The 24176-nt window shown below is 45.9% G+C and overlaps 1 protein-coding gene across 3 annotated transcripts in view; it reads right to left on the reverse strand.

The window, feature by feature from the left end:
• LOC144819406 (interleukin-31 receptor subunit alpha-like) overlaps positions 1–24176 on the reverse strand; it is a 720774-nt gene that overhangs the window by 326544 nt on the left and 370054 nt on the right. For all 3 annotated transcript variants that reach the window (XM_078677309.1, XM_078677308.1, XM_078677307.1), the window contains exons 9-10: positions 22326–22536; positions 9195–9353 (exon numbers count right to left, since the gene is read on the reverse strand). In XM_078677309.1, coding sequence (XP_078533435.1) covers positions 9195–9353; positions 22326–22536 — 370 coding nt within the window. The remainder of the gene's footprint in view (positions 1–9194; positions 9354–22325; positions 22537–24176) is intronic.

Raw genomic sequence — 24176 nt, forward strand, 5'->3', positions numbered from 1 at the left:
TGGGTACCCCCTTTGGGATCACTTTGTTTGGAACTTGCAAGTGCCAAAGCCAAAGGACTCGTGTATTCACGAGAATATCGTAATCGATAATCCTTTGAAGTTTGAAGCTAGACTAGTGAGCGAAGATGCCTGGTCTTAGCAGACTTGGAAATGTGTTTTGTCTTGGTTGTAATAATAGGGATTCCCGATTGGAGGACTCGTGTCCGGTTCCTCCGATTGGAACTCCAACTTATGAATTGTATGTGAAACATGGAGTAGGCCCCATCACATATAATGAAGTGTGGATCAAATACACCAGAAAAGATGGTGTTTTAAAATGGCCCCAATATGGTAGCTTTGACACGGAAATCTTAGACAATCTCGAAGTTAAACTTTTCAAGAAGAAAGCCCGGCCGGCGATGTTTGACTCTTTCCTCCTATGGCGTAAGGAAGCCAAACAGAAAGAAATTAAATTAGCGAAGAAAAATAAGAGAGAAAGGGGTATTTCGATAATGCAAGCTGCTATGCAGTATAAAGACAATGAAGAGGAACAGATGAGTAAGCAGTTGCACAGGCAACGTAAAATGGTAATAGATAAATGCTATCCAGCTTTGCCGCCTCTTCAGCAAGATGCAGCAAAAGAACTTGAAAAAGATCCGTTAATGGCGCATTTGTTAAGTTCGCCACCACCCTATGCGCAGAATGCTACGGCACCTCCGCAACCTTTAGTTGCGCAACCTGTGATTGCATTGCCTCCTGCTCCTCCACAGCACCCACCAGCTACTCTTCAGTTGGCGCCTATTCCTCCGGTGCAGCCTCCTCAAGGGCCACCGACTTTGACATCTGCTCTGCCTTTACTTCCCACAACTTTAACTACTATAACGACTACCACTCCTGGTACTTCTCCTGACACTGCCTCTGCATCTGCCTCGCCTAACCCTGCTTATCCGCTTGTCTTTTCATCAACTTCTCCTTCTGTTCGTCAGAGAGTGGCTAGTACTGTTACTAGTATTTTATATCCTTTCTTTGGTGCAACAAGTGTAACTCCTGACACACAGCGTAAGCAGTTGCGTAGCCAACTGCCTGATTCTAGGGAGAAGGAAACGTTGAATTATTTGGCACATAGATGGATGACCGAACCGACTAAATATGACCTAAAATCTGTTATGGATGTCTTCCATCAGTGGGAAGCATCGAAACAGAGATACGTTTTTGAGAAAATGTGTGGTTTCCTATGTGAAGATTTAGAGGACAATGATTTGGAATCTAATCCGCCCGAGTTGAGCCATGTACGGTTCGAGCTTTCAAAAGGCGCAATTGTGGGTTCAGATGTTGAGAAAGCAGTTGCGACGTTGTTGTCGCTTAGGACTGAAGGTGTTTCTAGGTCGTTGTTTGACTCTGATTCCTCTGTTAAAAAGAAGGGGAGACAATATCCCATGAGAGAAGTTCCTCCAGTATGGAAGGAAGCAGTAGCAGCTGGTCCTGGTAATGTTCCACCACCTATACCGGCACATTTTCAGCGTGTGTGGGTACATGTCCCATGGAAGCGAGCTGAAGTTTTGGCCCTTAAGCAGACATTACCTGATCCCCGTAAGAATCCTGCAGGGTATTACAAGGAATTGTCACAGACTGCAGGGTCATGCATCATGAATTTAGCGGATATAGATATGTTGTTTGGGAATGTTGTCCCACAGCCTTTATGGGGAAAGATTCGTCATGCAGATCATGATCAGGAGTTAGGTGACTCATGGGCTAATATTGCGGCTGCAGATGACCGGCAAGTTGGTGGTGCTAAACCTGAGCCTTTAGTAGCTGAACTTCCTGGTAAGATCATTGATTACATGAAAACTATAATGCCTGCCATGCGAGTAAATTGGGATAAATTGTCTGCGTGTAAGCAGAAGAAAGATGAAACAGTGTCATATTTCTTCACCAGGTTTGAAGAAACGTTTGTCGACCACAGTGGTCAAGATATGAGTACAGAAGGTGGCCAGCGATTGTTCGTCGATAAATTCGTGCACAATTTGTTACCCGAGTTGTGTAAAAAGTTAAAGGATTCAGAGAGTTCTTGGGCAGTTTCCTCTTCAGCACAGATATTGGCTACTGCACAATATTACGAAAATCGAGACAAAGATGAGAAAGATAGAGCAGAAAAGAAAACTAAAGAGTTAAAAACGAAGGTTCTGTTACAGCAAGCATATCCACCGCGTGGTGGTCAAAATAGTGGTGCACAGAGTAACTATCAGAATAACTATCAGCAACCTCAACAGTTTCAGAGGAACTTGCAAAGAGTCGAGTACACTCAACCACGTGTCCCTGTAGGTCCCAATCAGTGTTCATATTGTAAGGAAGAGGGTCATTTCAAGTATAGTTGCCCTATCTTGTTACAGCGCGCAAATGGTGTTTCTGGCTCAAGAGGTAGAAGTGTTCAACAAGCTCCTAGAGGTAGAGGATGTGGAAGTTTCCCCCAGAACGCTCGTCCCCTTCCGCCTCAAAATTCTATGAATAGATTTGATCAGCAGAATAACGCGTCTGGTAGGACGGCTCAGTACTATGCTGATGATTACTATGCAGAAGATGAGAATATGGATGGTAATGATTGCTAGGACAGCCATAGACAAAGAGAGGGAGTTGTTTCAGTTCCAGTAGATCAGAGTGGGCCTTACGTTGAGGTGATTACATCAGGTGTGTCCGAGCCTTTTCTGTTGGATACTGGTGCTACAAAGAGTTCTATTATGCACTCAAAACTCCCTGGCGCACCTTTGTCTGGCGAAACGAATGTATCAGTAGGTTTTTCTGGCACTCCAGTTAGAAATCCGATTTCTGACCCTTTGTCCCTTTCTGTTGGACCTTGTGAATTCGAAGCACCCCTTATTCTGACAACAGGTTGTGGTGAAAACTTGCTAGGATTAGATTTGCTGAAAAGATTGCATGCGACTTTGTACTGTTCTCCTTCTGGAGTACAACTTACACTGGGTAAGAAAGTGGTTTCTCCAATGTATTTATCAAGGGACAAACTTCCAACAGAATTGTCATCTCTCCCTAATATTCTTTGGGCTACTGGTCCTAATGATGTAGGTCTTTTGGAAATACCGCCATATGTTGTAACATTGAAAGCCAATGTTAAAATGCCACGCATTCCCCAATACAAAATTTCTAGTGAAGGTGAAAAAGCTTTGCTAGCGATCATTTATGATCTGATTGAAAAAGATGTGATTGAAGAGACAAGAGGCAACGTTTGCAATAGTCCTGTTCTGCCTGTTTTGAAACGAACTGATCCTTCCCAGCCACCTGTTTACAGATTCGTGATTGATCTTAGAGAGGTCAATAAAATAGTTGTGCCACAATTTCCAGTCGTGCCTGACATTACTGCCCTATTGACTATGATTCCAGCTTCTGCCACCTGGTTCTCGGTGATTGACTTGAAGAATGCTTTCTTCAGCATCCCCATTGCTGAGGAGAGTAGGGATATTTTCGGCTTCAGTTTAGGAGGTCGAAGCTTCCGCTTTAAACGCGCCCCCCAGGGCTACTGTGAAAGTCCATCGATATATAGTCAGGCTCTAAAAACACAGCTTGATACGATTGTTTTACCTGATGGCGCTACCCTCATTCAATATGTAGATGATTTGCTTGTTGCTGCAGATACTGAGGAAATCTGTAAAGAAGCCACGTTGTCTTTGTTACGTCATTTGTGTGATTTGCATCACAAAGTGTCTCTCTCAAAATTGCAATATTGTCGACAAGAAGTGACCTACTTAGGTCATCTCTTATAGAAGGAGGGAAGGAAACTGACCCCAGAAAGAATTCAGGCAATAGCGAAATTGAGTGTGCCAAGAACGCAGAGAGAAGTGCGTGCTTTCTTGGGCATTACATCATATTGCAGGCAATGGATACCAAATTTTTCGTTATTAGCCAAACCTTTGGTGGCATTAACTTGTAAAGATACACCGAATCCCGTCCCATGGTCTGAAGAGTGTCAGAAAAGTTTTTCTGAATTGCGCAGTGCATTATGTTCGGCTCCTGTGTTGGGTACCCCCAACTACAGTAAGCCCTTTACATTGTATGTCCATGAGAAAGAGGGTTGTGCATTATCAGTGTTGACACAGCTGTTTGGAGACAAGCAGCGTCCATGTGCATATTTTTCATCGACTTTGGACCCGGTAGGCAAAGCATTTCCCATTTGCTTGAGAGCCACAGCGGCAGCAGCTGTTTCTATTCGACAGTCTGCTGGTCTGGTGATGAATAACACGTTAATTGTAATGGTTCCACGTGCAGTGGACACGTTGTTAAACAGAACCAAGACACAGCACTTAACTAGTGCTCGATTGTCAGGTTACGAGTTGACATTGTTAGCGAGCCATGTGCATATAAAAAGATGCAACACACTTAACCCAGCTACGTTGTTGCCAATTGTAACGGAGTTAGATGATTCAGAACAGCATGATTGTTTTCTTAGAACAGAAGATGAAACGAAAGGGAGAATAGACCTCCTAGATACTCCCCTTGCAAAGTGTGATGGTACCTTATGGGTGGATGGTTCATGCTTCAAGCTTCCGAATGGTGATACGACTGCAGCATATGCTGTCACGACTTTGCATACAATTGTTGAAGCTGCACGTATCCCACATTATTCAGCTCAAGCAGCAGAATTGATTGCACTTACGAGAGCATGTGTGTTGTCAAAAGGAATGAAAGTGACTATCTATACCGACAGCCAGTATGCATTTAGTGTGGCTCACAGTTTTGGACGATTGTGGAAAGAACGTGGGTTCCTGACTTCGCATGGAGCTAAGATTCAGCATGGTCAGTTGGTGAATGAGCTTCTTGAGTCACTGACTTTGCCGTTGCAAGTTGCAATTGTAAAATGCAGTGCTCACAAGAAAGTGACTGATGATGTTGGTCGTGGAAATGCATTTGCTGACGAAATCGCAAAAGAAACAGCAAGGAATGTGATGAGCCGAATGTATGTTGCGGGCCCTGCAAGATGGGTTGGTGACGTTGGAATGTGTGAAGACACGATAGAGAGTGTGAAATCGATTCAAGCTGAAGCTACAGAGAAAGAGTTGAGTGTGTGGAGAGAAAGTACGGGTAAATTGGATGCCAATGGTTGTTGGATTGAATTGTCAGAGCATCAGAGATGGTTGTTACCCGATGCGTATGTGCTTGCAGTGGTTACAATGGCTCATGGAATGGCTCATATCAGTGTGAAAGGTATTTGCAAGTTGTTGGCTCCAGTATGGCAAAATGCTGGAATTCCTAAGTGTGCAGAGAATGTGGTCAAGAATTGCATGGTGTGTCTGAAACACAATCCTGGTAGGGGAACCCCAACTCCAGCTGGTCATTTTGCACCTCCTTCGTATCCGTTCGAGGTTTTGCAGCTAGATTTCATCCACATGGAAAGGTGCAACAATTTAAAATACGTACTCGTTGTTGTTTGTGCCTTTTCAAGATGGGTGGAAGCCTACCCCCTAAAAGACACTGCCTTATCCACAGCTAAAGCCCTTGTGAAAGAGTTCTTCCCCAGATTCGGAATGCCTGGAATGGTCTGGAGTGACAATGGGAGTGAATTTGTGGGTCGTGTGATGAAGAGAGTATGTGAAGGGCTAGGCATTCAGCAAAAGTTCCACGCTGCAAATCACCCCCAATCAGCTGGATTAGTAGAATGCTACAACGGCACTTTAAAACTTAAACTGGCCAAAATCCAAGCGAGCTCTGGTCTTAAATGGCCTGATGCTCTCCCTTTAGCACTCCTATCCACCAGAATGACTGTGCATTCACGAGTGGGACTTAGTCCCTATGAAATTGTTTTTGGCCGCCCGGCCAACATATGGGGAGTGCCAAGGCCCACAAAGTTATGTGAAATCGAACACCCTGTTTTGCTTGATTATTTGTACGAATTGACGGCTAAATTGCGTATTTTACACCAACAGGTCCATGACACCCTGCCTCCGGTCTCTGAAACTCCAGGTCATCAGATCGACCCTGGTTCCTGGATTCTAGTAAAGCACTTCCAGCGAACAAAGAACGATCAGCCCAGGTGGGCCGGACCGCATCTCGTTCTTCTCTCAACAAGATCAGCCGTTCGAGTGGAGGCGAAGAAAAACTGGATCCACGGGATCCACTGCAAACGGATCCCTTTGCCCCTGCCATACGACCGGTGGGTCCAGGAGGGTGTCGCCGACTCAGAGACTGAAACTGTGCCACGTTTTCTGCCTTTCAGTGATGCACGTGTAAAAGGAACACTTACTGAACAGGAGAGTGACAATATTTTACAACCTGCTGTATCACCGTCAATTCGATTGGACACTACGGAACCTGAACTCCTTTTCCAAGACCAAACAGTACCTGGGAGAAAACGTTATCATTTGAGGCCGAGACCTATGGACAAATAAATAAAATTTTCCTTTTTGCTATTTTTGAAAGCGCAGCTCTCCCATCTGAGAAACGTGCTTATTTTTGTTTTTCGAACCGCCATCCGGGTTCCGCTGCTAGGGCCGCGATTGCCCAAAGTCTTTGGGGTGCAGCTGATGAAGTTAGGTCGACAGTTCTGGTTGGTCTAAGGGAGTTGCCCTAGACTGACAGAAGTATTCCTTAGCAGAAACAACCTCCCATCGCGGGCAGCATCTTAGAGAGGATGGAGTTTTTCGAGATGGAGAGATCTGCCAAAACTGTGAACTTTAAAAACCGAATATGTAAAATGATGACAAAGAAAAGCTTTTTGATATTGTGCATTTTCATGTTATTCAGTGTGATGATATTTTTAATAGGCTATGTTTTATTTTATTTTCGAGTAACATTTGCACCCACTACACCGCCCATACCTCCTCCTTCTACTGTTTCCCCACACTCTTTTCAACCCCTTCCTGAACACGAATCAGCTAGGAGATTAGAGTTTATTAATAACTCCTTTGTTCAGCTCTTGCACCAACACCAACTTGTAATGAACACGACTAACTGTTGGGTGTGTGGTCTTATGCCTCACACAACGGATAAAGGTATCCCTTATCTGGTCCTGCCATTCAGCCACAATGGTTCTGTGTGGGCATACAGAACAATGTTCATCTATGCACATGAAGTCTACCCCCTACGTTCTGTGGAAGACAATCCTAAGAATAGTGCTCTAGTTAAGGGTATAGTAGACATGATTAAGGAAGATATTTCTTACGAAACTATCCCTAGAGATGAGACACTAGTATACATAGGATGGAACTACTAGTATGGAGCTACTGTGAGTGAGAAAAAGCAAGCTAAGAGATCTTCCCCGATTTGGATTGTACCCTATCAGGGTCACCTGTGTCTGCAGGGTACTGGCAAGAATCCCAGAGCTCAGCTAGGGAAAAGCATCTGCACTGAAACATATGTTTTTGCATCTCAGACTTCCCCTCCGTTCTTAGCAGCTAAGGGTACCTATTTCATCTGCCATGATAGAGCCTATACATGGTTGCCCCCTGACTTTTCGGGCACATGTTTTGTTTCGTTCTTGCTGCCACCCACCTACACAGCGGCGGCAGATTACCACAAGACAAGGATAGTTAGAGGTGTCTTCAGCGAAGAAGACACTGCAGGACAAGAATTTGGGGACTTCGTAAAGGGTTTTCTGCCATTCTGGGGACCCATGGGTAACAGCAGGAACATAAGGCAACAGACAAGGGTGGTTGAATCCACCGTGGTTGAAACTGCCGGTGCCCTTAGTAACTTGACTGCTGAGCTCCAGTCGGATCGTCTTATGACCCTTCAGAACAGGGTCGCATTAGATGTCATACTTGCAGACCGAGGTGGGGTATGTAAATTGATCCAATCGAGTTGCTGTGTTTTCATTCCAGATAACGCTCCAACAGTGTACCAGGCCATCTCCAAACTACATAAGATTTCCGAATCTATTCATGTGGATAAAGGAGATTGGTCGTTAATGGGATGGTTCTGGGAACTGATATCCGCATGGGATGGAAAATTCTGATGGTCATTGGGATGGTCTTAGCCATTCTTTTCCTGTTCTGTCTTTGCGTGCAGTGTGCTCCTGCAATATGTGGCCTCTGTGCTACATCATGTGTAAGGAAACCTGTATCAAGAGACGAGTTAAGTACTAGGATGATGTTACAGCAACATCTCAATGACTTTAGGAATATAGACCTGGACTCATATTAGCATGAGGATAGGTTAATTGCCCATGTAAGGGAAAAAGGAGGGTTTGTAGTTCTGAAAATTCTGAACTCGTGAATAAAACTTAGTCGTAGCATGACGATTTTTATATCAAAAGACCGAAAATGGCTAGTACACTATGTACAAGCATTTTCGTCATATTCCAGTAACGATTTCACCTCGAAATCGTCATTTTCGTCCTGAACCCTTGGCTGCCATTTTGTGTACGGCAGCCATTTTGAGGGTTGCCCTCACAATAGGCTTATAATACAGCTAATTTCGATTCCAAAGGACACGTACACCATAATTGACTTCTCTCTGACCTGGGCAAGCTGAAACCATTGCCCCAGGCCGAACCTGTTTGGTCAGTTCCTCTCCCAGTGGCCGAACGAGATAGCATCAAGGCACAACATGCCATAAACCCTTTTCATCGCACACACACCCTGCCTAATCTTGCTCACACCTGTCCCTGCTCTTTTCTCTTACTTGCTTTACGAGGAGGAGGTGCCCGTTTTTATTGGGGGTCCACCGATATCTGATGAAAATGTTGGGCCTTGCCGGGTGATTTATTATGGGCTGGACGAACTGTAATGTGGGCTTGTCATCATGACTCTGCTTTTTCTTTGTAGTGAAAATATGTGAATGGCCTACTGTAAATTTAAGAATGTTTGCCTGAAGCATAATATTTTGTATAAAAAGAGAAGCCTGGCTTTGTAAGATTGAGCAGTCTCCTGAGAATATACACACCGTGTTGTTCTACTTCTAGGACGCCTGTTACTTGGTTGCAGCCAATAAATTCGATCTTTGACTTCACCTAGAAGACTCTGAGTTTCTGTGGTCTAAATCAGGAAAGTACTCGAGGTCTTAGGGTGTACCCTGACACCACTGGGTTACCGGTTCGGTACCGGTTCTGAAAAACCCAGTACCACAGCGCCTGAATGTCTGCTCTTGCTGACTACAAGTTAAGTCACTATTTCATCATAGGTACCTGTTAGTCATCGAAAAATGGCATCACACTGTATTTTTACCTTTGACTTTTTAACCAATGCTTCACCCATGAAAGATAGATAGGTTACCTTTAAGTGTATAATGGCTGCTTTTCCTCCCTGGCTTAACTTTAATATTGGACACGTTCGAACCATATTCAATCACAAAACACTTGAAAGAAGTCGGTGGGTTCCAAGTCAGGAAGACGTTTCCATTTTTGGATGTGGCATAAAGTTGTCCAGGTAGATCTGTGTGAGGGTGCAAGATTTACAGAGCATATTAGTGGAGAAAATATAGATAATAGTTTGTTCAGCCTAATAACCAAGACACTCTCGGATCCTCATTAATTGAAATACATAGCGCCTAAGCAACTGATCTACAAAGCGGCAAAAATTGCAGAAATGTATAAACGCTGATCTTTAATTTTTACTCCCAACAGAAGATGCCATCCTTTATGCAGTGCCTTCTTCGTAACTGATCTCCTTAACAAGTTTTATAGCAGTCAAGAAAATACCCCCATGCCATGCCTTATACCTTCTGCCAGAACCGTGCATTCTGGGACATGCAGTTTAATTAATTAAATGTTAAGCATGTGGTGAAACATTCCAGCACGTAAAGTATTGCTGGCTAAAAAGCAAGGACCCAACAAACGTGTTACACAAGGCATTGGGGCCTACTGGCAGCATTAAGGCACAAAGGCTCAACAAAGGGTTCTGCAATCCCTGCACAGCAGTGGTGCGGGTTGGGCAACATGTAAGGGACACCTCACTCACTTATGCGCAGGCAGGACAGTAAAAATACATATGAAGTACCCAAAAAATGTGTCAACTATGGAGACAGTTGTCCTGAAATAAATATGCAGCAGCACACCTCATCAATGTCGGCCCCCGGGGCAATTGAGAGTCACGAACCAGTCTTCCCCCGGCACTTCGTGCAAGGCCGGAAGGCAAGGGTGGGAAGGGGGTTTAGATGAGTTGGGGAAGGGGTGGGAGTTAAGGTGGGGTATTAAGGTGTCAGGACGGAGGGAGCCAACCTCTTCCTGACACCTGGCATCACCAGGAGGGTGGGAGTAATTTTGTAGTGGGGATTTAACATTTCCTGGTTTGGGGCCTAGTATTGCTCCCCGGGGGAATTAGTTGGGGCTAATCTCCGTTCCCCTGTCATTGCAGCAGATTAGGTGGCCTACCAGGGGAGCCGATTTCCCGGAGATGGCGTCACCAGAGAACGAGGCGATTAGGGCCGCGTTGCTAGTCCTGGGCCGGGCGGGCCATGTGGACCTGTTGCAGCCTGGGATCCTCGAACAGACGTTGGTCAGCATGGTAGCACCACGCGGTCCGCATCGAGCGGAGTAGCTGCAGCTGTGGCGGCCTGTATGCCGGAGTCGCCACAAACCGTGAAGGTGTCCGGAGGCAGAGGGCATGCCAGAAAAAGACGCTAGAGCCAAGTGTGAAAGCAGGAGGAAGAGCCAGCCCGCGCGACTCCTTGATGAGCAGGAAAATGTAACGTGAGCAGTGCTGCTCAATTATGAGCTGGCGCCGTGGAATGCAGGCGCCAGCGAGATGGAGCTCCCAGGAGAGAGTGGCACCCTGGACCTCTCTAGGGGGCCCCGCCTGAGAGCAATGTAGAGCAGGCATCAGGCAGCCTGGGCCCCTTGGTAAAAAAGTCAAGGTAGGCTGGGGTCCAAGTCATGTCAAACACAGCAAAGCCCACAGTACCGACCGGGGTGCATTAACAGACGACCACAGCAAAAGTGGCGGGGGAGAGGGGAATTCCCCTCACTTCTTTGCCCAGATGGGAGTGCATGGATTTGGAGGCGCGCATCAAAGATCAGCGCCGCATAATTCAGGAGACTGAGGAGCGGTGGGCAAATACGTGTGAGCAATCACAATGGAGGGATGAAGGCTCTTTAGACAGGTCCAGCATACATGCCCTAACAATAATGAAGATACAAAAGGTATGCTGTTCCTTCAAATATGTGTGAGGCCTGGTAGTGGGCGGCGGCAGCAGCCCCCGGGTGGGGGAGTCAGGACCCCACAGCCAGCGACTCCTGGGAGGTGGTGCCCAAGACTAGTGGGGGGGGGGGCAGTGGGGGTTTGTGGGTCTGGGTAACTGATAGTCGGGCCCACGAGAAAGGGCGATTGACCGCCAGCACAGTGGTGAGGCCCGGGGGTGCTCAGGACCCCCCAGGTTGGAGCAGCCTGGTGGGGTGGAAATTGAGACAGGCAGACGAGGCCAGTAGGAAGGGTGGGATACCAGTGGGGTGCACAATGGCCCCAAGACGCTGGTCGGAAGCAGCAGGAGGGTTCACGCTGGCCTACCCTCCGGCGAGGGATCCCGCAGCAATTGCAGCGGTGAAGGATTAGCCGGAAAGAGTGGCATGAGTGCAGAAGGACAGAAGGGGGGGTATGACGATATGTGGAGGGCAGGGGAGAGATAGTGCTTGATTATGCGGATGAGAGTGATGAATAGGAAAAAGGGGAAGTGCGTGATGATGAAGAAGTGGCTGCGGGAGGCTTTGGGGTAGCAGTAAAGGCAACCAGGAAGATTTATGTTTTACAGGAGGCAAGTGCGGCCACAGACAGGTTGAAGCCCATGGGCAGAAATAGAACAGCAGCAGCCGGGGCAAGGACATGGAGGTCCAAGGTGGACTCTCAGGTAATGGGCATTGGTGAACAGCATGGGAAGGTGGTGACAAGGGTACAAAAGGGAAACCTTTCCGGACGGTGGGTGTGGGTGATTGGACAGTGAGGGATCTGGCAACAAAAACAGGTGCAGCTGCGGCGCCTGCATTGGACAAGGGAACAAATGATGCCATATGTTTGGTAGGCACGAGTGTCCAGATGGACAAAGTGGAAGGGAATGATGGAAAGGATGATAAACAGGATGATAAATACAACAAAAAGTAGCCATACGTGGGTCTGGGATGCCATTGGGGTCACATCTATCTGAGAAAATAAAAAACAGAATATGGAAGCACGAATATGTTGATGTTTTTAAACTACTACATAGGGAGATAGAGGTGAAGGAGGGCTCAAAGGAAGAGGAGTGGGAGTTGACAAGGAGGCAGAGGGTGCCCATTAACATGGAAAATTGGACATCCGCATTTTTAATGTATGCCAGCATTTATCGCAAGGAGCACTTAGAGAGTGCAATTGCCTTGCTGAAGTACATGGATATTATTCGCAAGGCACAGATACATTTTGGGGGTTTCGCCTGGCTGAGCTATGATGAAGAATTTAGGGCCAGGGTGAGCAGCAATTCAGATAAACCTTGGGGGAGGTAGATCAGGAGCTATGGATGCAGTGGATGTCCTCTACACAATTTCCAGCATCCACACATACAGCTAGCAGCCTCCCAGTGACATACTGTTCCTTTCAGGTGCATCGCACCCTTGAAGGAGCAGAAGGGGCACATTTTGGGGCAGGAGGAGCAGGTTTTACACCAAAGCAGACAGGGGCCACCACAGGGGCATGTTGGAACTTTAATAAAGGATTTTGTTCCAGGCACCCTTATAAGTTTAAGCACAAATGCTCCAAATGCAGAGGGAGACATCCACTCACACAGTGTTTTACGCTGGCCACCCCAGCAGAACAGTGGAGGGCCACCAAGGGGCAGGGACAGTCTGGGCGAAAGGGCCCCTACCACAGTTATGATCGAGGCCATGGGCCCATGGCCCTCGATTTATCCTGACAAGGAGGCAACGCTGAGGATACAGTGGGGATTCATTGAGGGCTTCCTGGTAGGATACTATGGTCCTAGGGGGCGTAGATGGCCAGAAAACTTGAAATCAGCTAAAGAATTGCCACAGGTGGTAGCAGCGAAATTAAAAAAGGAAGTTGAAGAAGGTAGGATTGTGGGTCCATTCCTAGAGTGGCCCTTGGAGAACTTGATCATCTCACCTTTGGGGGTGGTGCCCAACAAAGAGCCGGTGGTGTTCAGGATGATTCACCACTTATCTTGGCCAGAAGGGGAGTCAGTCCATGACTTCACTGCAGAAGAAGATTCTAGGGTGCTGTATGCCTCGGTGGATGACGCCATTCGCCTAGTGTGAGTGTGTGGACAGGGAGCGGAAATGGCAAAATGTGATGTCAAATCTGTTTTCATTTGCTGCCCATACACCCAGTGGATTTTCCACTACTAGGGATGCAATATGAGGGAGCCATATATGTGGACCATATCTTGCCAATGGGCTGTGCAATATCTTGTGCCCTTTTTGAAATGCTTAGTACATTTTTGTAGTGGGTTTTCACGAAGATTAAGGGTCACCAGGGGGTGGCACATTACCTGGACTATTTTGTGTTCATATGGAAGGGAGCTTGCAGGGAGTGTGCAAGGGCATTACAGCATTTAGAGGGACTGACAATGGCTTCTGGGGTGCCTTTGGTGCCGGAGAAGAGGATGTTTCCAGTTGCAGACTGACTTTTCTGGGCAATAAACTGGACTCAGTACACTGGGTGGGGAGGCTGCCTAAAGAAAAGATGGAGGACATCCAGGCCTTTCTGCTGTGGGTGGTGGGTGAGAGGAAGATACCACTGAGAGAAGTGCAGGAGTTGCTGGGTTTTCTGAACTTTGCGTGCAAGCTGATGCGAGCGGAGAGAACTTTTTGCCGGCGCCTAGGCATGGCTATGTCAGGCACGGTACTGCCACACCACAGGGTGAGGATGTCGATGGGGGTCAGGGCAGCTTTGGGTGTGGCAGGAGTTTTTGGCTAATTTCAATTGTGTGTCATTGGATTTTGTTGAAGAGAACACAGTCTGGCAGGTACAAATGTTTTCAGATGTGGCAGGAGCTTTGGGTTTTGGACTCTTTTGGGACGGACGATGGTGCGCTGAAAAATGGCCGGCATACTGGTTGAGGCAGGGATGAAGCATTGCATTTCTGACGTTTTTTCCACTGTTGGTGGCATTAGTTGTCTGGGGGGCAGAACTGGAAAATAGAATGGTGCTTTTCCGTGTGGATAACACGACAGTAGTGGAGCTGGTGAACAGGCAAAAGCTAGGGATGGGAGGGTACTGCAGCTGTTGCACAGGTTCATGCTGAAGTGTTTGAGGATGATGTTGTGTTTCGTGCCAAGCATGTACCTGGGGCCAGCAAAGATATCGTGGATGCATTGTCTCATTCACAGTGGTAGAGATTCCGCGGACTGATGCCCGGAGCAGAGAAATGCAAGACAGAACTGCCGGATGACATCTGGGCCTGGGGGTAGTGAGAGTGATAGGCCTGGTCGAAATGTCTTTGACGGAATCCACAAGAAAAAGCAACAGACTGGTGTGGTCCGAATTTGAGGAGTTTATGGGTCAATCCATAGCTGCACAGAGCATGGAGCGCCAAGACGCTGAACAGGGAGTGTTGGGTTTTGTTTTACGTTGCATTGATATCTGTCAAGTGGGATAAAAACCTTAGGCCTGAGTGATGCATGGGACCTGCATGTCAGCCAACATGAGTTTAAAAGGCTAGCGAAAAATGCACGAAGAAGCTCTCCTCAATGGAAGATAAGGCGAGCCTTGCAAAAAGAAGCCATCGTTGGATGACCCTCATCACATACGATCAGCTGACACCTCAGAGCTACTCAACTTGTACTTTTAATGCACGCATCAAACTCAGATTTCTAAAATTAAGATTGGGGGTGATTAACCTGTCTTGCTACCTCCCCAAATGAAAAAGAGAACAAGCCCCGGAGGCATGTCGATTTTGCGGCAAGCATAGGGAAGAAATAACTCATGTTGTGTGCCTGTGCCCCAGCCTTCTGAAAGAAAGAAGGATTCTCCTGCGGAGGGCCTGGAACAATAAGGAAGTCATATCATGCAGATCCGCAGTATTGGCCTGCTTTGACCCACGGAACACATATTTAAATTGCGCACTGGTGAGGTTTATGGACTGCGCAGTTAAAAAAACTAGGGAAGGGGAGATGCCAATCGCCAGCTCAGCCAGAGGCGCAGATGCTCGGACCTCCATAAGAAGGACAATACTGCCCTGTGGGCACCTTGAGAAAATCGAACAGAACTCTAAAGGTAGAATCAACACAAACAAAGGGTCGTGCACACCGGCTGGACACCTTCAATCTGCTAAATATAAACCAGACAAGAGCCATTTTGAATGAGACAGTTTCCATAGGTGCAGGGCAGAAACAAGAGAGTTCGGACATATGGTGGGCTGGCAATTCTGTTTTTTACTCTCACTACTGTTATTTAATAAGTCTATTAATTGAATAAGTATCAAAATTGTTTTATCTTTTGTATTGTGCAAAGGTTTTTTTAAATCATGCAATAAAGTTTTACTTACTTACTTGCATTGGCAAAGGTTTATCACAGACAACAATAGTGGGGAAGTTAGCAGGGATTTCTTTTTAGAGCAAGTTATATTTCGTTTTTGTTCCCACCACAGATGAGATTCTGAGCACAATGTTGAAAGGTTGGGGATGAGAGCGTGGTGGGTGGAGTCCAGAGGGAGGCTATCGCGTTTGACCTGTTGCAAAAGTTACTAGATGTTTTGTTGGAGTGTTGTTACGAACCATTTGGGGTGTCAATATTTAGACTATGTATGATATGGATGTTTTTTATGGCTTTTAGGGTCTCAGACGGCGCGGCATGGCAGGTGGGGGTGTTCTATGGGAAGGTACACCTGGACCAGGGATGACTGGAGATCTGGCTGAGTCGCTCCAAGACGGATCAGGCAGGCAGGGGAACATGGGTATGGTTGACGGAGAGTGGCTGCAGTGGCATGTGCCCGGTGGTTGAATGGCGGGACTATGTATCTAGACCAGGACGGGCCCCTAGCAGGGTTTTTTTACCATGCGTCCGGAGGACAGGTGACAGCGTTTCAGCTGCTGGCGGTTTTGCACAGGTCGCTACGGAAGGTGGGCAGGGAACCAGCTGAATTTGGTACGCATTCCTTTCAAATTGGTGCTGCTACAGCAGCAGTGTGTTTGGGATGGTCCTTGGGCAAAATACGCCAGATTGGAAGATGGAGCTCTAGGTGCTGCGAGAGATATATGCACCAATAAGGGAACAAAAACTTCATAAGAGTAAGGGGACAGGAGAGGTTAGTGCACGAAGAAAGTATTTTTTTTCTTCAAAGCAAATTTTTCTTTTACATCGTAGGATGCGTTAGAGGCCCGGGAACCAAGACGGTTATCTGGATTGTGGGACATTCTTTTGTCCACAGGGCAGCCAAATACGTGGACTAGCAGGTGTATGGACGCAACCTGGTTTTGAGGAGCAGCCACCATGAAGTGTTCTGGTGGGGAAAAGGTGGGATGCGATGGAGGGCACTATTGCCGTGGTTGATGAAGATGGTTCCACAGAGGGGCTGCCCAGACATGTTGGTGATACACTGGGGAAGAATGATCTAGCATGTCTGTCATGACTGGCACTTCTGCAGCACATGCAGAGGAATTTGGAGGCATTAAAGAGAAACATGCTTAACATGGACGGAGTTTGTGCCTCGTGAGTATGGAGGGGGGCTGTCAAGCAGGCAGCCATTGAAAAGGCCCGCAGGAAGCTTAATAGGGTGATGAGGGTTTTCTGCCAAGCAAAAGGTGATGGCTCATGTGGGACTTAAGTTGGAAGAGCCAGTACTGTTGAGGGATGATGGAGTGCACCTTTTGCGGATGGGGAATGCATATTATATGATGGAAATGTGGGATGCAATTAGTAAGTTATGGAATGATTCCATCTGGTGTCTGGTGTAGTAGGGAATACTGAAGGATGGCGAAAGGTGCACAGAATCAGTGGGGGTGGCAGGTAACCGCCCTACTGGCGTTCCGTGGTCGGCGGTACTTTGGAGGGGTGGTGAGTCACATACAGGCAGATCCACCCTCAGGGGGAAAGATACACAGGTGACTGATGGAGGGGGCGCAGGATGCAATGAGCATAGAAGACGTTCAAGAGAGGATGTGTGGAGGGCAAGTGAAGGTGAGAACAGGCATTTGAGGGAGGAGTGAAACAGGTCAGATGGGTTGAGAATGCCTGGGGAGAATGGACTGTGTTGTTATGATTTAGTTATATATTTGCAGTTAAGTGTTGTTGATAAAGTTTAACTGTTGCAACCTTGTTCTAATAAAATGACCTTTTACGCTTCAAGTAACAGCGTGGAGTGTAGTTATTGAGCAAAGGTCTTTGTTAGTATACTTCCATACCTTGTGACCATCAATAGGATCTAGAATGCCATCCTAGCCCATATTCGCCAGGCTCTACCACTTCTCCACGTCTGTGTGGAAATGAAAGTGTATCTCTTTAAGCATCCCATGGTGCGGCTTCACCACCTAAATGGTGGACCACCCACAACAAAATTCCACTGCTAGTCATTCCAATGCACTCCCTTTCTCCTCCCTCTTCCTCTCGCATCTCTGCCACTGCCCTCACTGACCATGGCAGCACACCCTATCCAACCCTCTTCCCCTCCCCACTAAAAAGCCCCATGATACTATATTCCTGTTTCCCTGTTTCTGCCGCCTGTTCCCCCCGTCACCTGCGCTAGTTACTTTAAATTGCCCCTTGGTCATTGTGATTTCTTGGTTTGTAGCTAGGTTGGAGCTTATACATCACATAAATACATGCCCAATAAGAACAATGTTTATTATTAATACACAGTTTATGAATTGAAGGAACCTGTTTCAGTTCATTTTCAGAGTTCTGCTGTCATGTACAGTGTCCAATTGGACTGTGTGAGCAAGATGGAGTGGTTACCATAATGAATGTGCCGGGAACCTCACGCACCCTCTGAAGTGATCCTGGTCACAGACAGCCACTTCAGCTCGAATTATGCCTTTACAATATGCAAAGACTAGGAGACAGGCAGTGTGCTTGAAAGAAATCATCAGCGACAAACCTATTTGAGTACACCTAGGCGCGCATCGCTGGCGCTGCACTGTAAGAAAGATTGGCACATGTTGTGCCCCCCCCCTGGAATAGCACCTTAGTTCCTGCATGGTGTGGTATCTCTCATGGTGGCCATATGCTTAAAGGCTCTCCTGTGAGCCTAACGTACTGACTCATGAGATCGCCACAGCACTGACCACCCACCCTGGTTTAAACTCATAATTTGGCGGGTGGGTGCACCACAGGCTTGGCAATTTTCCTGTACTGTTGCGGTGGCGGTCCCAGCCGAAGACTGCCAAACCCGTAATACGGCTCTTTGTTTAGGGGTACTCAGGTCGGTCAAACTGTTTGGCCTCAGTCTCATAGAGGCATTTAACTCCTTCCATGCTTGTGACAGAACCACTCCGTCACGAGCCACGGGTGGTGTGTGCTCATGACGGAGTGGTTCCGTCATGCCGCGGCCGCTCCGCCCATGCGGCACTGATTCCCCGCCTGTGCGGGCGAATTAGTGAGTGGGTGGAGCCGTGATGGAACCACTCCGTCATAAGCACAGCCCGCCCGTGGCTTGTGATGGAGTGGTTCCGTCACAAGCATGGCGGCGCCGCGCGACCCCACCTCCCCAACAGCGCTGCAGCGGAATTACCGCAGCGGCCAAGGGTTTAAAGTGTCTGCTATTGCCCTATCCCTTATTGTTCTCAACCCTCTCAGTGTTTCTACGCTTACAAATCCATTTCACAGCCGTGTCCCTTCTGTTGTCTCATGTCATGATATTACTCACCTTGTTCTCATTTTCATACAATGTCTGTGTGACGTAGATATAATTCCTTGCCATTGTTCTTTATTAATGCTCTTTAACCCTTAAGTCTCTCATTACCAGCATTTCAACTGGCTGCTCATGCTGGGGTTTTCTTAGTCTGACGTATTCAATATGGCGGGCCGCCTAACCAGTGTATTGTATGATTATCATATTGTTATGTGTGAATCTACAGATCCCACATTCTCTTGGAAGTGATTGGCCATGGCTCGTGACAAGCAGGCTAACGTCTCAGGATTTCACACCACCAACTATCTCTCAAGCATCTAACTTTACCCATCTCTTTTGATACCTGAAATGTTATGCAATAGGAACATATATAACCTGCTCTGTCACCCCACAAGGCCTCCTTGTACTAAAGATGCAGGGGAAGAATAAATCAGCTATTACAATATATGCGAATAGCTGAATGTTGAGTTTTTTCCAGAAGTGTAAATGAGAACCTATGGTGTATAATTCTAAGGGGAATGCAAAAACGTTTCCCACCAAATCTATGTCTTTTAAAGTGAGTAATCTGCAGAAGACGTTTGATGAACGGAGAGTATGTTTGGGAGGTAGGTTAGCTACAATTTTACAACTTAGAAAAAAAGTTATATTATCATACACTGATTTATGTATTAGGCACTATATTTTGAAAGAAACACATTGGTAAATAGGAGGCCCATGCAGAGTATAGAGCAAAGAGATGGAATTGCTTCTTCTCGGGCAGCGAAGACTTAGCAAGCAGCTTGTTTCGGAAGAATTACGAATCAGCCCAGTAAAGGGAACTTTATACCCATCTTAACAGAATTACAGTAGTCCAACCTTGACCATCAAGGCTAGCACCGCTGGTGTTTGGCTATCCAGAGGAAGCAGTTTAGAGATAAAATGGATGCAATGTATTTAAAATGAAGAAGATGAAACAACTGGAAGGCCCTGAGGTGACATTTGGAGACGAAAGTTGAGTTTGACTCCTAGCCTTTAACACACTGAAACACTCTAGGCAGTTACCTAGTGTTCGAAACCAAAGACAGGCGCTCCATAAGAATCTCAAAGATTCAAAGGAAGTGCCACCTGGTGAGTGGTCTGAAACCACCCTAGCTATTAGTGAGAGGTCCTCAAACATACCATGATCTTCACAGAGTATAATGAAGCAGTCTAACCATGAGAGGAAAATGTGTGTATTTGAGTAGTATTTGAACTGCGGTTCTGTTCATGAGTTCCCTCCATAAATTCAGACACTTCCAGGGATTTCTTGATGCTTCCCTTGAATATGATGTCCCTGTCCTAGCTGCTGTATAATGGTCCAACCATTCACCCTTAGGAGGTTAAAATCCCACCTATTACCAGGACCATAGTTGTTCTCTCTCTAGTTTGGGGTGCAAGTAAACAGATACTATCACCAAGGTTTCACCATCCTATGTGTCCTACACTGCAAAGCGTCCTTGTTTACCTATCCATGTTTCACATGGCATAAAAGGTGTCACCCTAATCACATCGGTTCATGTGTAGTGACTGACATTAGTCCTGCTCAAGTGTGTCTCCTTTAATAGCACAAAATCCGGATCATGCCTTTACAGCAAGTGCTACACAGCCCTTCTCTTTATTTTACTACCTATTGCACTAACCTTCTAGCAAAGGAAATATTTTGGTATCTACCATCAAATCAACCAAGTACCGTAAACCACCATCACACAAATTTTCTCTGGCATTATGTTCCATAAGATTGACCACATATAGGAACCTGGACTTCCAGGAACTTAACACCCTTCCCCCCAAGTACCCTCCAACCCTCCATCTTGCGATGGACTCTAAACTAGAAGCTATTTCCTCATAATTGAAATCTTAGGCAAACCTTTGATCTGACTTGTGATTAGCTAATTGCTAATCGCAAATACTTGCATTTGGGATGATGAATCCCAAATGCAAAAATAGCACTCGCAAAGGGCCGGATTCTCAGAATCTGGCCCTTTGCGAGCCGATTTTACTTTGATGAATCTGGCTAGTTTCATTTTATTTTTTTTACTTAAACTTGCTGTGGCTCTAAGTATTTGGTAGTATAACAGCTCAGCCATAGCTCATGTCAAGACTGTGGTGTCTCTCATATATAGCCTGCAAGTGGATTTCCCTACAAGGTTGGTAAGAAAGTGCATATCTGATTAATACTGTAGTATCCTACAAACTCATAGCCAGTTCTGTGATTCAAATTAAGAGTGCAACCATGCAAAGTAAGACACAAAGGGCCAGATGTAGGAAAATCGTATTTACCGATTCATAAATACCGAATTTTACCGATTCGGTATTTATGAATCGGTAAATATGAAGGAGGGAGATTTAGGTAGATTCGGTAATTGAATTAACGAATCTGTAAAAATCGGTATTTACCGAATCGGTAAATACCGATTCGGTATTGCTCATTGATTCCTATGGGCCTTGAAGCCCATAGGAATCAATGGGCAATACCGAATCGGTATTTACCAATTCGGTAAATACCGATTTCAGCAAGGGTGCAGGTGGTGTCACTTTGACACCCTCTAGCATCCCGAATACAGGCATGTGTGCCATGTGGCAGACAGACATGCCCTAAGGGCATGTCTGTCTGTCACATGGCATAGGTGTGCATGCACACATGTGCATGCACACCTGGATTCGGTATTTTACCACCCAATTGGATTGGGTGGTAAAATACCGATTCTGTAAGGCCTTTGGGACTCTGAAGAGTCCCACCTACATCTGCAAGTTTCCGAATCGGTAAATTTACCGATTCGGTAAATTTACCGAATCGGTAAAATATGCCCCCTACATGCCAATTCTTAAATACCGGTCGGTAACGGCCGAAATCGGCCGTTACCGACCGGTATTTTGGCTCCTACATCTGGCCCAAAATACCTTAAATAAATATTAAAACCACTATTCGCTCACGTAGTATGCATGTCTAGGTTTGTTTGGGTTCCCATTTAGAATTGTCTAGGCATATAATTTTGAGTTCGACTAACATGTCTAGATCCTTAATGGTACAGTGTGCAAAAGAAGATAACATGGAATGTTGCCCAGAGAAATTAAGATTAATTGAAACATGTCCAGCCTTTATTTTTATTTTTTCCACTTTGTAGACAAAACATCGAGAATAAATTTCAAATGTGGAAAGTACATTTCAGCAAGAGAATGTTAGAAATTAGCACTCGTCATAAACACAAACATGCATATGTAAATAAAATGCATAACAAATAGTGGTAAAAACACAACCAATGAACAATATATGACTACTGTTGGTTCAAATGTTTAATATTATGCTTTTATCCTGTTATGTACTTTGCAAAATGTTAGCATTTTTTTTAGGGAGAACTTACTGAACTCAGGTGCAAAGTATGTATGCAGTACCTATGGCTATTTTCTAAAGATTACTGCATTAACATGTTCATATTACGTACGCAAACTGTTTAGACTGCTCCCTATTAAGATTTAACTAAGAGCCTTCCATGTTGGTGCAAGAGCATACATGTTTTTCAGATGTGTTCATGGAAGGCTTGGATTTGGTGGCTAAAGTTTGCATGTTAAATGAGTTTGTATCTGAGGCTAGAATTCATAAATACGTTAAAGTACTACACCTCTTAGGGGTGTGCCTGGGACAATAACACTGGCTGTTGGTGAGTATCCAGCTTTGTTGTAGGCTCTGACCGTGATCCGATAATATCCCATGGAAAGATGCAATTGCAGTTGAGGTTCTGTTACGTTGACTTCTATTGGCTGTAACCGCATTGTCTTAGCCAGTCTGCCAGCAGTGATGCAGTATTTCTCAACATGCCTTCTTTGAGAAACCTGTTAAACGATATATATTCAATGATCATATAATCCATACAGCCTCTTTCAGTTGTAGTACCTGCATTAAGCAGAAGTTATGATACAAACAGGATGCTATAACATAGTAAACAAAATGTAGGTCTCGATTTACAGTTTGGCAGAGAGGGTACTCCATTGCAAGGGCAAAATAGTACCCTCTCTGTCAAACTCCCAATCCTCCATCCGATTTTGAATCAGGCAGATTGCCAGGTTTACGTAGGCAGAATACAATTAACTCCATCAGCATAACCATCCATCAATGGTGTGGGGGTTTTGGAGGAGGCACACAACATTATCTACCTTTTTTATGGTGGACGCCAGTATTGCATTTTTATCCTCTCTCACCACCACGTAAAACCAGATGGTGAGGGACTAGAAAAAAAAAATGCCCCCACACCATGGAAGAAAATTACCATGGGGTTGGGACCATTAGGTTTTCATTTTCCACGAATATACTTGCCCCTTGGGAGTTTGTTTTTGAAAAATAAAAAAACTTTGGAAAACATGGATGGGCAAAGTAAAGGCATGGTGGCTGATGTCAAGATTACTTACCAGTAATCCTCATTACTCTTAGTCCTACTCATCCTTGACCCAGTTATTACACATGAGGTAATATTCACTGACAAGAAATACCACAGGAAACGCTAGCTAATCCCACCCACCCTCCTTCCAGGGGCTATAATAATATAGCCAGTGTAAAGTACCCACTGTCATCCCAAGCCCAACAAGGTCCTGAGCCAGGGAGGGTAGGTGGGAAAGATGACTGGGTCACGGACAAGTAGGACTAAGTAATCTGGACAGTACCTCTAAATTCCTCGTCCTCGACCCACTCATAACACTTGAGGCATACCAAAGCAGACCCCTCCAAAGGGAATGTCTATGGAACACCGGCAGAAAACCCAGACAACTCATGGAAAGCAGCACACCACAGTGAACTTTAATGGCATGAAAATTGACTTAAGGAGCAGCAACTGGCTCCACAGCATGCAAAACACCACACCCAACATTCAAGCAGTCACCTGTAGTGCTGAATAAAGGTAGACTCAGGGGCTCAAGTCCCAGCAGAAGACACCCCGAGTGGACTGGGCCTGGACCCCCGAAGGACACGGCAAACCAGAGCCCTGATAAGCCAAAGAAATAGCGGACATGATCCACCAACCGAGGGTCAGCTGAGAGGCAGCCTTCCCATGGCCCACCAGCCTAAAAGTCACAAACAGACTGTCCGAAGCACGAAAGGTAGCAGACCTGTCCAAATACACAGACAAAAGATACTTCACATCCAGAGAGTGCAACAAGTCTTCCTCAAGAGAAGAAGGGGAAGGGTAGAAAAGAAGGCAACACCAATTCCTGAGAGGTAAGAAACTTAGAGCGAATTTTAGGAAGAAAACAAGAATCCAAAGGCAAAACCACAGCTTCCTCCACATACCACAAAAAAGGGAGAGAATAACGCAAAGCAGAAAGTTTCCCTAACCACTGGGCTAAAGTAATGGCCACCAGAAAATCCACCTTTAAAGACAAGAATATGACATCCACAGTCAACCACAGTCAACAATGGCTCAAAAGGAGAGGACTGAGGAGCATGTAGGACAAGAGAAAGATCCCAGGCAGGCATCCGAAGA

The sequence above is a fragment of the Lissotriton helveticus genome, chromosome 2_1 (genome assembly GCF_964261635.1).
Source record: "Lissotriton helveticus chromosome 2_1, aLisHel1.1, whole genome shotgun sequence".
Classification (NCBI taxonomy): domain Eukaryota; kingdom Metazoa; phylum Chordata; class Amphibia; order Caudata; family Salamandridae; genus Lissotriton; species Lissotriton helveticus.